The sequence below is a fragment of the Camelus dromedarius genome, chromosome 19 (assembly GCF_036321535.1).
Source record: "Camelus dromedarius isolate mCamDro1 chromosome 19, mCamDro1.pat, whole genome shotgun sequence".
Taxonomy (NCBI): Eukaryota; Metazoa; Chordata; class Mammalia; order Artiodactyla; family Camelidae; genus Camelus; species Camelus dromedarius.
This window is the reverse complement of record NC_087454.1, coordinates 31,530,934-31,544,730: the sequence shown is the minus strand read 5'-3', so window position 1 is coordinate 31,544,730 and position 13,797 is coordinate 31,530,934. Positions and strand designations below refer to the sequence as shown.

The 13,797-nt window shown below is 42.9% G+C and overlaps 1 protein-coding gene across 2 annotated transcripts in view; it reads left to right on the top strand.

Moving 5' to 3' along the window:
* The window catches only part of TNFRSF21 (TNF receptor superfamily member 21), a 60,127-nt gene extending 51,100 nt beyond the window's left edge, over positions 1-9,027 (top strand). For both annotated transcript variants that reach the window (XM_031434573.2, XM_064476567.1), the window contains exons 5-6: positions 5,607-5,835; positions 7,577-9,027. In XM_031434573.2, coding sequence (XP_031290433.2) covers positions 5,607-5,835; positions 7,577-7,806 — 459 coding nt within the window. In that variant the 3' untranslated portion in view covers positions 7,807-9,027. The remainder of the gene's footprint in view (positions 1-5,606; positions 5,836-7,576) is intronic.
* The last annotated feature ends 4,770 nt before the right edge of the window (positions 9,028-13,797 follow it).

Sequence of the window (13,797 nt, the reverse complement as noted above, 5' to 3'; positions counted from 1 at the left end):
GGGATCTGAAATATTTTCAAATAGAAAACAAAGTTATTGGCTCCAGTTGAAGTTTTTACATAATCTCTCATCTTTATCTCTGGGCAATCACCCAGCCAGCATGCAAGATCTGCCTTTGGGTTATAGGTCCTTGCAGACCCTGCCTCTGGCCCCTTCACTCTGGCTGCAGGGCCAGGGCAGCCCCTGGTGGCCAGATGACGTCTTATATTGAGTTTACAGTGTTTGCCAATTTCTCTAACCTTAGTAGGTCCAGATAAGGAAGTGACTTGGCTCAGCAAAGAAGATTACTTGGAAACTAGACCAGACCAGATCTCGAATCCTGGCTTCTGTGACCATAGGGAGGTTACTTAAACCTCTGAGAGTCTCGGTTTTCTCTTCTGTAAAATGGAGCTAATAAAAGCTACCTTAACGTCATCTGGATTCCATATATTTCATGCTGACTCGTTTAGCACAGTATTGATGATGGCTTATTTCTTAAAGTCCCTTTTTGTTTACTGGATCTGAGTAACAAACTGGTCAACTCGGATGGAATAGCAATTAGTTTCCACTGAATTTAGCAAATGAGTTTTTGAAAACCATCATTAAAGTGATAGAAATTTTCACAAATGTCACAAAAGAACTCTTCCTTCTTTCTAAGTGTTGGATGAGGTCTGGAGGGAAAGTTCAGTTGAAATGGTGTCTTGATTGTAAGGAGCTTTCTTCTTGAGTCTATCAGGCATATCTGGTGATAGAGCAGAGAGAAAGGGAATCTTGTGGAATCTGAATGGGTGATGCCAGGAGCCAAGGGGTTAAGTTGAACCATTTTAGCAGATTGGCAAAGGGGCATCTGGGCTGGGTAATTAAGGCTTCATTTCAGGGGATCACTGATGCATCAAAGTTGTTAATTAGTTTTATGAAAACAGATTGTGCAACCACCGGGAGATTGTAATTGGGTAGTAATTGAAAATAATTCGGTGGTATCTTAGTTGAGTGAACCAATTGGGGGTAACTTGGAGGGAGAAAGGGAATTGGGGTCCACAGGTGGGGAGGTGGCATCATGAAACAGGTATGATAAGCCAAACAATATGTAAGACATAATTTGAGGAAGGATGACCTAGAGTAATCTTTTTCTTTAGAAATGAGGAAACAGGGCTGAAAAGGGGTGTGGTTTTCTGCCAGTGGTGAGTGTATCCACTGTCCCCGACCACACAGCTAGTTGGTGGTAGATTTCTTTTTTTCCCTTGCAACGATGTTCCAGGACTTTCATGACTTTGATTCTTAGGAGCTGACTGTGAAGAACATGAAACTCATGCTGAAAAGAGGCTTCTGAGGCCGGAGTCCCCTGCCCCTTGCAGTTTGCAGAGTATGCTCAGGACTGCTGCTCCCTCATAGGAGAGGAGCAAAGTTGTCTCAAACCCTGTTTCCTTCATACACCACCTTTGCCATGACTATCAGTCCACCATCCATGGCTCCACCATCCCTGGGGCTGGAGAAATACTCCAGCCTTCCACAGTGAGTCATCCTAGGAAGGGCCAGTCAACAGGGAAGTGCTTTGGGGGGGTTGGTATTTTTGAGCTTCAGTTTCAGGTTGTGACTGAATTGAGCACCCAGAGTGGGCACTTCAATTTGGGGAGGAATGGAGGGTTTCCAGAACACACCTGAAGTTGGCTCATTCCAGTACAACGCAAATACAACTGAAATCATTGTTCTCATCAACGCTACTCAAATCTCGGTAGCCCAGAGATGTTCAAGCCCACAAATCGCAATCCATACCTTGTCTGCCTCATCCGTTCCAGCTGGTTCCTAACTCAGTGGTTCTGCTCATCAGAAAGGAAAGCAGTCAGGTCAGCCATGGAGCGATAGGTGTGATTCAGCTGCTATCGAGTAAGGTGAGCCATTTATCTCTCTTCCCTTATCAGTTCAGGCTAATAAAGGATCCGGAAGGACGAAGTGTATGGGCATGGAAACTGATCAGGAGGACGTTGTTGGCCAAAGTAAGCTGCCTGCTCTTGAAGTTCACACGAGGGGTCCGGGCTGTTTGAGGCTGCTCAGAGAGCTCTCCCCTCCTTATCCCTGCCACCCTCCACTCTTTTTAGTCTGTCTTACCATCTCTCTGCCTTATTTCTCAAGTGAGTCTCCCAAGTTAACATGGTTAGCTCACCTCTGCAGAACAAAGAGAACTTGATTTTTCAAGTTTCTCCAAAGGAGCTTCAGATATCTTGCCTTCCCTGGCCAAGTTTTTCCCTGAGACCTCTCTTTCAAGTCTTAATATTTGCCTCGCTGAAGTAGGTTGGGGAGGAGTGTTGTCCTTTTGTGCCCGTGAACACTTGGGAAAAGTATAGAGGGGAGTTCAGCCAAGTGGATGGTCTTCCAACTGCCCTGTGCCTTGGCTCCCACTGTAAATAAGAGCTGCTGCGGCCACAACATTTGCAAGCGAGGAGAGGGAAAGCATACTTCTCGGTGGTGACAGCTTTTAAAAATAATTTATTGTTTTTCTAATTACAAAAGTTAATATGTCCCTGTAGAGAACTTGGGAAGCTTAAAGAAGAATCAGGAATAAACTAAGTTACTCATGATCTATGTTGTGAATGTTTTGATAAGTTTATGCTCAAGAGGATAAAACCCTCTTTTAACGGACTTTCTTGTTTAGCGCATGTCTTCTTTTTTAGTATCTAAGTCTTATTGTATGTGTTCTTTACGTGCTGTGAACTCAGTACTGAACCATGAACTTTTCTGAACTAATAAAATAAAGAATTGCAAGGAAGGGTGTAACTCAGTGGTAGAGTGCCCGCCTGGCATGCATGAGGTCCTGGGTTTAATTCTCACTACCTCCATTAAAAAGTAAGTAAGCCTACTTAACCGCTCCCCACAACCACAAAATAAAAATAAATTAAATAAAAATAAATTTAAAAAAAACAATTAATTTCATCCACATATCTTGAGGCTTCAGTTACTCATTAGAGAAATCACGACTAACACGATGCTTGAGTTGCGGGGCTGCAAACCAATTTTGATGGATGGTGTCAATATTAAGTTAAAGAGAGGAAAGAACTAAGTTTCTAGGAGCATTTTTTTTTTCTTCTAGAAAATAAATGCAAGTAACTTTAGAGAAACCTGGATGCAACCCACTCCTGAGTGTCCTCTACATAGTGATGGAGAGCTATACTTAGTAGCTGAATGGATTTTCTAGAGAGATGGTTGTCAGATGGTCTCTGGCTCTCATGGTGGTGGAGATGCTAAAACCATTCCTACGGGCATTTTCACATTCATTTGACTCACTGTTAATTATAAGACAGCATCACTTTAGCATTCTGTCTCTCCAAATTATGTCGGCCATCATGGCCTTCCTTTCCACCGATAAGATCCTTTGGCAAAGGTAGGGGGGGAAATGAAATATTTAAAGGTTTGAACCGAGTTCAGGAAATAGGTGGGTGGACTTCTTAGTCTGCCAGCATGTGATTTGTGGGCGGGAATTAATTCCTTTTGTAAGCAAGAACAGGGCACTATATTGACTGACCGTGTCGCCCAGTGTACTGTCCCTGAGAACCAGAGTGTAGACAAGTGCTCTTTGTCTCATGGAGTGAATGAAAAATGTGTATTGGCTTGAATGGCTGTGTGCATTTTCAGGGAGGAGGGGCACATGCCTGGGTCTAATGAATTAAAATCTTAAAAGCCATAAAACTTGTCTGTGGATCAGAAGGGGCTGGTGGGAATGCTTGATATCCAAGTCTTAAACTTGCACAGGAAGCAGAGGCAGGATGTGGGTATGGGGGAAGGCGCTGTTGGAACATTAGACATGGTGTCATCAGAGGTCTTCAGAATCTGCAGTCGGTGGCAAGAATTTCTCAGGCCTTACAGGTTGTAAAAGGCAATTGCACTTTGCTTTGTGTGTTTTACAACTGGGCAACGTCATGCTTTGAAATGAGGGTCAATGTCTGTCTGATTGAGGAACTTGAAAATGTTTCGCTTGACTTCTCATGAGGGGAGTCATGTGGTTTCTAATGAGCGGTGATTAACAGCTCCGAGAGGAGTGTATGTCTCTTCCTGAACCCTGCCCCGTGTCATCTGGCCACCTAGCTTCCAGCTATTCCTCCATCCCAGAAGAGCCAATAAAAAGATAAAGTCAACTCAGTAGGAGATGCCATGAGTGTCTGCCAGAGCCCTGACATGTAGTGTCAAAGGACAGGGACAAGCAGACGTGTCCAGCAGACCTGAGTAGAGCACTGGCTTTCTCCAGGGTCTGTGTGCCCTCCCTGGGCCTTAGTCACTTCACCTGTACAATGGGGTGATACCACCGATCACCTCTGCCCGTCTCCACTGGGCTTCCTGGTACGAACTGTGATTATACCTCACCTGGCCACTGTAGCAGCGTCCTAACTGCTCTCTCTATGTTGATTCTTGCCTCCCTCAAATCCAGTCTCCACACACCAGCCAGAGTGGCCATGAAGCTGGCTCTCTCCACCTGTAACCATCTTATTTGTTTGCGTTCTTGTTATTGTCTCTCTGACCCTCACCCCACAATGCAAGCTTCATGGTCTCCACTACATCCTTACGAGCCGGTCCCCTGGCTAGGTGGTCCTCCCTCTCCTTCCAGCCGCTTTTGCCTCCGGTGTTCTCCTGTCCTCCTTTTTTCCAGCAGTTTGATTTACTTCCTGAGCTAGTTTGAGATGGGAGTCAGGAGATGTAGGGTTTAATCTGCTTTCTGCCTCTTCCTGGTTGGGTGCACTGAAGACAGTCACTTAGCCTCTCTAGGTCTGTTTCCTTACGTGTAAAGGGAGGGCATATTGGTTTGCGAAGGCTGCTGTAAAAGAGTGGGATGCTTAAAAGTCAGAAGTTTATTTTCTCACAACTCTGGAGACTAGACGCTGGAGATAAAGGTGTCCGCAGGGTTGATTCTCCTGGGCTTCTCCTTGTGTCTTCACATGGCTCCCCTCTGTGTCTGCGTCCTAACATTTTCTTCCTATGAGGACACCAGTCATATTGTATTAGGGCCCAGCTCTACCTTCATTGCCTTGTTAAAGGCCCTGTCTCCAAATACAGTCATCTTCTGAGGCACAGGGAGTTACAAGTTCAACACATGAATTTTTGAGGGGCACATATTTCCACCCGTCACAGAGGATAAATGCTGGGTGTTATCTGAGACCATTTCCAGTGATACAAAATTATATTTTAAGTTAGAGATCTGCCTCTTCACTTCCTTGTCCAGTTTCACTCCTGTCAGGTAACAGCTTGGTGCATATGCCTCCTGATTTTTAATGTTCATACGTATCCTCACGTATGTTTTGTAGAGCTTAACAGTGTGTGTGTATCTAGCGATAATATGTTATAGACTGTCAAATGGGATAATTTATAAAATATTAAATGAAACCAAAAATAGCATCTGCGGAGGGCTTTTTCTTTCTTTTTTTTTTTTCATTTTTTTCCTTCATCATTTAAACAATTTATTTTACTTTTTTATTTTATTTTTATTGAAGTATAGTTGATTTACAGTGTTGTGTTAGTTCCTGGGGTACAGCAAAGTGATTCAGTTATACAAATGTACATATAATCTTGTTCAGATTCTTTTCCATTATAGTTTCTGTAATTTTCAAAGTCTGTAATTGAACGTTGTTTGTTGCCGTCCACAGCTGGAAACGGACAAGCTGGCCCTCCCGATGAGCCCCAGCCCCCTCGGCCCGAGCCCCATGCCCAGCCCCAACACGAAACTTGAGAACTCCACGCTCCTGACTGTGGAGCCCTCCCCACTCGACAAGAACAAGGGCTTCTTCGTGGACGAGTCCGAGCCTCTCCTGCGCTGCGACTCCACGTCCAGCGGCTCCTCGGCCCTGAGCAGGACCGGCTCCTTTATAACCAAAGGTACAGGTGGCTCCTGTCTCACATTCATTCTTTTTAAAACAATTTACTGAAGTATTGTTGATTCACAGTGTTTAAAGTGTACAAAAGAGTGACTCAGATAGAGGTATGTGTATGTATTCTTTTTCAGATTCTTTTCCACTGTAGGTTATCACAAGTTACTGAATATGGCTCCCTGTGCAACACAGTAGGACCTTGTTGTTTATCTACTTTATATACAGTAGTGTCTGAAATCCCAGACTCCTGACTTATCCCTCCCCCCACATTCATTCTTAAGCCTCCCCCATTAGAGCCCATGGGATTTCTCCCTCCATCAGTTCCCCATTCCAGTAGGAGTTGGGTCATTTGATTAACTTGCCCTGGACTCTGAGGTGAGGCTGGCCTGTGAGGAACCGTGTCATTAGCCAGTCGGGACCCGCCTAGAAAATCTTTACAGCCCCGGCTGTCTGGCCGGGAGCCTGGGACCGGGAGTATCGGTCACCCTTTATCCTCACGATGCTATCAAACGTGTGTTTTGGGGAAGGTCCGATAACATGTAGTCTGGCAGGTTTTTTTTTTTTTTGCAAATTATTTACCAGACTTACAGAATCCAGGGCTGTAGAGTATAAGCTATCTTCAGAGTCTGGAGTATAGGTTTTAGTGACGCAGATTAAAGTTCACTCTGTTAAGCTTGGTTGCAAGTAACAATATTTTAAACATCGTGGATTGGGACTTCTGGTAAATAATTTGCCACTTGCAGTTTTTAATAGCAGGGTAGGAAATTAGCATGTACACCATATTGATGACAGATTTTTATTCGAAATTTCCTAGTTTGCATAATACCAGTTATATTTTACTGAAAAGGTTCTGTTTTATGTTGTTATATTTTATATATGGATAAAATATGTTCTATTTTACATGTTTATATTTTATACTTCATATATTATATATTTTATATTTTTTGGTTTTGTTTGTTTTCTTTATATTTTCTAGGTGACTTAATTTTTTAGTTGTTTTTTTTTTAGTGGGGGGAGGTAATTAGGTTTTTTATTTATTTATAGAGGAGGCACTGTGGATTGAACCCAGGACCTTGTGCATGCTAAGCATGTGCTCTACCACTAAGCTATACCTTCCCCTCTATATGTTTATAAAAGATTTACATTTTAGTTTATAATTTATGTTACGTATTTTATTTTAGAGAAAGCATTTTATAATGGTAGTAAAGGTTATAGTTCCTCACCCCACTGCAAGGTGTGACCCAAGAAGCAATGTTTTCTTGTTTATGAGCTTTTACTCTTCACAATTTAGTTTTGAAATACGGCAACGTAATTAGAAAGTCAGATAAGCTGATTATTGGCTTGGAAAGTTTGAAGGGAAGGGCTGAGCTGATGTGTTTGCTTACACAGTACAGATGGGGAAAGTAGTGAATTTTTTTTTTTAAGTTTAAGTATTTCAGCATTCTCCTGAGTTGCAGAAGAATGTAAGAGAAGTCATGTAAGTCTCAGCAAATGTCAAGTTACATCAACAGCCCATTCCAGCAGATCCTTGTCTGATCTCTATTAGGCGAATCTTGTTTGTTATCTTATGCACGTTGTGGGTAAAAACAACTGGGTGGTTTAGCATTTCCGGGATGTTCACTCACTCACCTTGGTGGGGTGGGGCAGTGACAGCCTGGGGAGAGGGTCGCTGTCACTCTGAGCTCTCCTCCTTCCCCTGATACAGTCCCTTTACAGCTGCCCCCTTCCCGCCCCTCTCTTCCCTGCAGAAAAGAAGGACACAGTGTTGCGACAGGTCCGCCTGGACCCCTGCGACTTGCAGCCTATTTTTGACGACATGCTCCACATTCTGAATCCCGAGGAGCTGCGGGTGATTGAAGAGATTCCTCAGGCTGAGGACAAGCTGGACCGGCTATTTGAGATTATTGGAGTCAAGAGCCAGGAAGCCAGCCAGACCCTCCTGGACTCTGTTTATAGCCATCTCCCCGACCTGTTGTAGAACTCAAGGGACACCGCACTCTGGAAATTTACTCAGTTTAGTGGCAGGGTGGTGTTTTTTCTCTTTTGTTTTGTTCTTAATTTTTGTTTTTGGGGTGGGTGTGTGTGTGTGTGTGTGTGTGTGTGTGTGTTTAATGTGTGTGTGTGTTTAACAGAATATATGGCCAGTGTTTTGAGTTCGTTCATTCTTTCTTTTCTAAAACCCTTCTGGGAAGTTAGCTTATAAGCCTTTTCAAGATGTAACTTTTGCAGAATATCCACCACTACAGGTTTTTTTTTAAGGTTCCGTATTTTCTTTGCTTTGCCTTCTTACGTATTCTCAAAATCATTCTGTGCACTTTAAAGTCACTTAATATACCACAAATGCAGTGCGGGCGAGGCTCTTAATGTCTTAAAAGTGTCATGGCATCTTGTGAATTCTATAAGTGGTCTTCACATCTCAACATCCACGTCTGCTTTTTTTTTTTAATTATTATTACTATTTTATTATTTGTCATTTACGAATTTTCTTAAGGGTTCAAGCAATGTATAAGACCCGTTGAGTTACTGTAATACAATTAGATTTTGAGTTATCTTTTTAATATGCCTTGTTGTATAGTTCATATTCATGGCCGAAACTTGACCACACTGTCGCTGATTGTACGTTTTCACCTGGACACCGTGCAGAATGCTTGATTACTTGTGCTCCTCTTATGCTAATCTGCTCTGGGCTGGAGACATGAAATCCTCACAAGCCATCACGACTTGCTATTTGAGTGGCTTGACAACTGGGCCACCAGCGAACTTGAACTTCATCTTTTAGGGATCGAGCTGTCCTGGAACATATTGCTGCACTTTGGAAAGTCGCAACTGAGTGGCGGTCACAACCGGCACCTTTTTCCAAAGGGGATTTGCCCAGCTTTGCTTTAAAAGATGTCTTGTTTTTTTATACACACATAGTCGATAGTTCCAGTCTGCCCTCTAGGCTTTGGTCTTAGTGGGTTTCCTTCATTCAATCACTTTAATTAAAAATGGCTGCAGCTCTAAGAACTCTTGTCTGATGTATTTGCAACTACACTCCTGTTTAGCGACGTGCTCCCTAATGCTCGGTTGCCAGATTCTAATGCAAAGGTGGTGTGGACTCCCTTTGTGTGGGCGGGGTTTGTGGGTAGTGGAGAGGGACTGATATCAGAAAAATGCCTTGAAGTGTACTAATTTATTAATAAATATTAGGTGTTTGTTACTTGAGTAGTTTGAGTGTATTTAATTCTTACCTTAGCCATGTGCTCAAAGTCTAACTCTTTGATTAGTCTCTTGGAAAAGTGTGTATCCTAAAAACCTCAGCCATGCTAATCTGTAAATGAAGCCCATGGGCAAAAGTTTGTGTTTGGAAAAGTACCTGGAGATTGGTGGTGAAGGACTGATAAGCACTGAAGATGACTAAGCATTTTCTAGTCTTTGGGGGGTAAATCTGAGGCTTCTGCTTTTGAGAAGGTCCTTATTTTGGAGGTGGAGAGGTACACATGCTGATTAGAAGTTGGAGTCTGTTCTTACTCGTTTCCATCTGTGTATTCAGGACGAGTAACCAGCACTCATTTGTCAGGTTGAAACAGCGGACGCAGAGATCACAGTAATGAAATGGATCTGGGTTCCAAGGAAAGCCCGATACTTACACGTTCAATAAATAACTGTGAACATATAGGAGTGGGGGGGAATCTATACAAGTTCACCGGCTTTCATATGAAACCTCATTGCCCCCAAATAACTTCATGGGGGCTTTCTTCTCAGTACGGCAGGGTAACGTCTTATGTTGGTGCGATATGCTACATCGTATTTTATTACATCTCTATTATATTATGTGACATTTTGTATTTCATTGCATGCCCCCTTAGCTTGGGAACCCTGACTCTCCAGAATTCTGACAACCAGAACCTCAGCAATTTTCAATTCCTCTTTCAGTGAGAAACTGGAACTAGATACCCTGTCTGAACACCCCGACACCCATGTCAGTGACATGGAAGGGGCTTTCTGGTTTCTAGAGAGCCAGCGTGGGATTTGGTTTTATGATTCTCAGGCCAGGTTTCCCTTCCTCTTTTGTCGACAGAAGACGGAAACTCTTCACCAAAGGAAAGCCAACCAGCATGAGTCATAGATGCTGGTGGAGGAGACAGATTTTTTTTTTTTCCAAAGGATTTCAGGCCTGCCACTTATTTTATGTGGGGGTTGACAACATCAGAAATGCATGACTCATCATTATGGTTATTAAGCTTGTAAGTTATTCATAGCTTTGGATGCTTTTATTAATCATTTACATAGCTTTATCATTTACAAAGTGCTTTTTGCATTATTTTATTGAATCTTCATAACTGTCCTATAAAATAGGAACTACAATTGTGCCCATTTTATAGATGAAAAACAGGCTTATTTATTTAAAGGCTAAGGGGCGTGCTTAGCAATCGGACTTGAATCTGAATCCAAGACTGTTTGTTCAGGACGAGTAACCAGAACTCGTTTGTCAGGCTGAAACAGCGGGCGCAGAGATGACAGTGATGAAGCTGATCTGGGTTATAAGGGAAGCTCGATACATTCAATAAATTTGTGAAAGTAGAGGAATGGGGTGACGTCTCTTGATGTTCCGGGGGAAAGGGACATAGGAGTTAATGGTTAAACAGAAGCTTCATATTGAATTCACATGATACATAGCTTTTCTTAAAAAGGCAACCTCCAGCTGCATTATCAAAACATAGAATGTTCTGGTCGGAGTTGATGACAATCTCATTTGTATACTGTGGTGCTCACTTGGAGGTCTTCTCTGGTCGGAGCTGCCTTACTCTGAGGGATCTGGTGAACTGGGAGGTTTTCAGTGTGGGGTTGAGGGGATAACCGGAGAAGTAAGAGACAGACCGGGAGCGATGCTGGGAAATCTCAACCTGACAATGAACGTCTGTGGAGGTAATAACCATCTTCAGTCATGTGAAGGGCTGAGGAAGAGAAATTGTTTCTTTACGGAGTCATAGTGTCTCCTCTAGGCCAATTTAGGCTAAATGCAGAGGAGCTTTTAAACAATTAGATGGGGCTGCTTTTCCAAAGGGAGAATGATTCCTACCCCGGGGAGAAGTTAGGCGGACGTTAGCACTTCTCAGCCCTTCCTGTAAGAGTCACCAGGGGGTGAGCAGGCTGTGATAAAGACAGAGTTCCAGAGAGTTCCATCCAGGAGGTGTGTGGGGAAGTGGAGAATGAGCCCCACACGATTGTTCGGGAAGCCCTCACTGGGCTGCACTTTGAGGAAAGCTCTTTAGATCCTCGCCACTGCGGAGGGGGGACCAGCGGAAGCACGACACCTGGGAGCTTGTTAGAAATGCCTAGTCTGAGGCCACTTTGCTGTGCTCCTTAAACTTCAATGAAACACTTGGGGATCTTGTTAAAGCGCAGATTCTGTTTCAGTTGTTGTGGGGCCGGGTGCCTGGGTGACGTGGATGCTTGCAGCTTCCTGATCACATCGCACAGCCTGAGACGATGCTTTGGTTTCCTGTAGAGTGATGCTGATGTGGGACAAGATGTCACTGATTCCACAGGAGAGAAGGGAACAATTTCTGGCAAGCCAAAGAGATTCCCAGAGTCAGGCAATCCTGGTCAGACTCTACAGGGAGCTTGGAGAACTCCAATGTCCAGGCTAAACCCCAAACCTATTATGTCAGAATCTCAGGAATGGGACCCAGATATTTGCATTTTTTAAAGCTCCCCAGGAGATGCCAGTGTGTCGTCAGCTTGGACAACTGCCGATTTAAGAGCATGTGAAGAGAGTGCTTCTGAAGTCTCACCCCAGATCTGATCGATAAATCTTACAAGGAGTTCAGCTGGGGAGCTCCAGTGGTGATTTTGCCACAGCCCGTCCCCCTCAACTCTGCAGACTTGCTTTAGGGCCCATAATCCGGCTGTAAAATTTTATGTGACTGCTAGAATTGATACACTCCCAAGCACAGTTGGGGCAACATCTTAAGACTTAATTGCATTGATGAAGCCACCTGCACCTGATCAATTTTTCGTGGCTTTGCACATATCAGGTATGATTAAGAATATTTGGGAAGTGAAGTTATTAAGGCATGATTAAACAAGAACACTTGGAAAGTGATGTTATTCTGATTTATGGTTCTATATATATTTGAAGGTTTGCCATTTTCGAAGAAATGAAATAAGATATAATGAGTCATAAAACTTGCACTGACTGTATATCATAGAATCTCAGACTTTTTGCAACACCTGGGCCACTGGGGCATCAATCTCACTGTGCAGTCCTGTGGATGTGGCAGGAACCTATCTTGACCTTTAACTTGAGGAAAGTAAATGGGATCTTTTGTTAGCAGAATGATGGCCCTTACTTTTGTCAGGAACCTTGGACGTCATCCAGGGGGCCTGTGGTTTTCAGGTGGGAAGTTAGGGCCGTATCTAACTAGCTGCCGGCAGAGCCCTGTGCTCTGAGTCCCCGCCAGCACGCTTTCACTATTCCAAGAGACCTCTTTTGTAGTCTTCTCTTGAAAATGAAATGAATGAATGGAGCCAGAATTACTTGGATTAGAAATCTGAAAAAGTTTTCACCCTTTTTTGACTTCAAGTAGCTGCATGTGTGAGACACATCTGGATGCCGGAGTCTTACTATTTCTAAAATACTGATATTCATAAAATATTTTACAAAGCTATACAAGAAATTTGCCTCTAGGGAGAGGAATGGGTTGTCAGAGAAGAAGGATGTGTTCTTTTCATGATTTTTTTTCTTTGGAATCTTTTAGGTTTTATGCCACGGGCATATATTGTTGAATTTTAAAATTTAATAAATTTAAACTAATTTTTAAAATTATACATAAAATCATTTTTAGACTTTTTATGACATCCAGGGAATGTACACTTATGAAGACCAAGGTAAGAAAGATGTGAGCCAGAGTGGAAACATTAGTGATAGCTTTGCGAGGGCCATTTCAGCAGAACCTGCAAAGGGAAAATCAGCCTCTTGCCCTGCTCTTGGGGAGAAATGGCACCACCACCCTCAACCTCCACGATCTTGGAGATCTTAGATCCTTTTCCTGGACTTGGCTCCCAGATGATCTTAGGGTAACACGAAATTCAAATGGAGGGAATTCAGACGTAGAAGTTTAGAAAGGGGGAACATAGCAGCTACATTATATTTCTCAATACACGAATCACTCGTAATTAACATCTTCACGAGGAAGAAGGTCAAAGATTTCTAAAGGGTCTTTCAGGGCTTCTTCATCCTTCCAAAGGAGATGCTTCTGCCCTGCCCTGGCATTGACCTGTCTTCATTCTCCTACTGCTTTATCCACAGTGAAATGCCAAACGGGAAATCTATGGGTGAGGGAGAAGAGGCAAAAAGGTAGCTCATTAACAATAGTCCTAGGACAATTGTTTCCATTCTCTCTAGAAGCTTAAAATAGCCATTTTCACACCAGGTTTTGGTCCATAATATTACCAGAACCAGGATATCGACATGAATACAATATTATTAAACTACTGATCTTACTCAGCTCCCATCAGTTTTCACATGCACCTTTTTTTTTGGTGTATGTACTATGAAATTTTATCACATGTGTTGATTCATATAACCACCACCATAATCAGAATGTAGAAGTTTCATCACCACAGAGAAACTCCATCCTGACCCCACTTTAGAATGCTAACTTTCCCTCCACCCTAGCAACTGCTCTCCATCACTACAGTTTTGTCATTTAAAGAGTGTTATGTAAGTGGAACCATACAATATATAACCTTCTGAGATTGGCTTCTTTTTCTTCTTCCATTCAGCATGGTCCCCAAATACCTGTGAATATCAAGTTTGTTAATTTTTACTGCTGAGTAATGTCCCATGGTAGGGAGGTACCACTGTTTGTTGAACCATTCATGCATTGGAAGACATTTGGACTGTTTCCAGTTTGGAGCTATTGCAAACAAAGCTGCTATGAACACCTGTGTGCAGGTTTTTATGAGGAAATAAGTTACATTT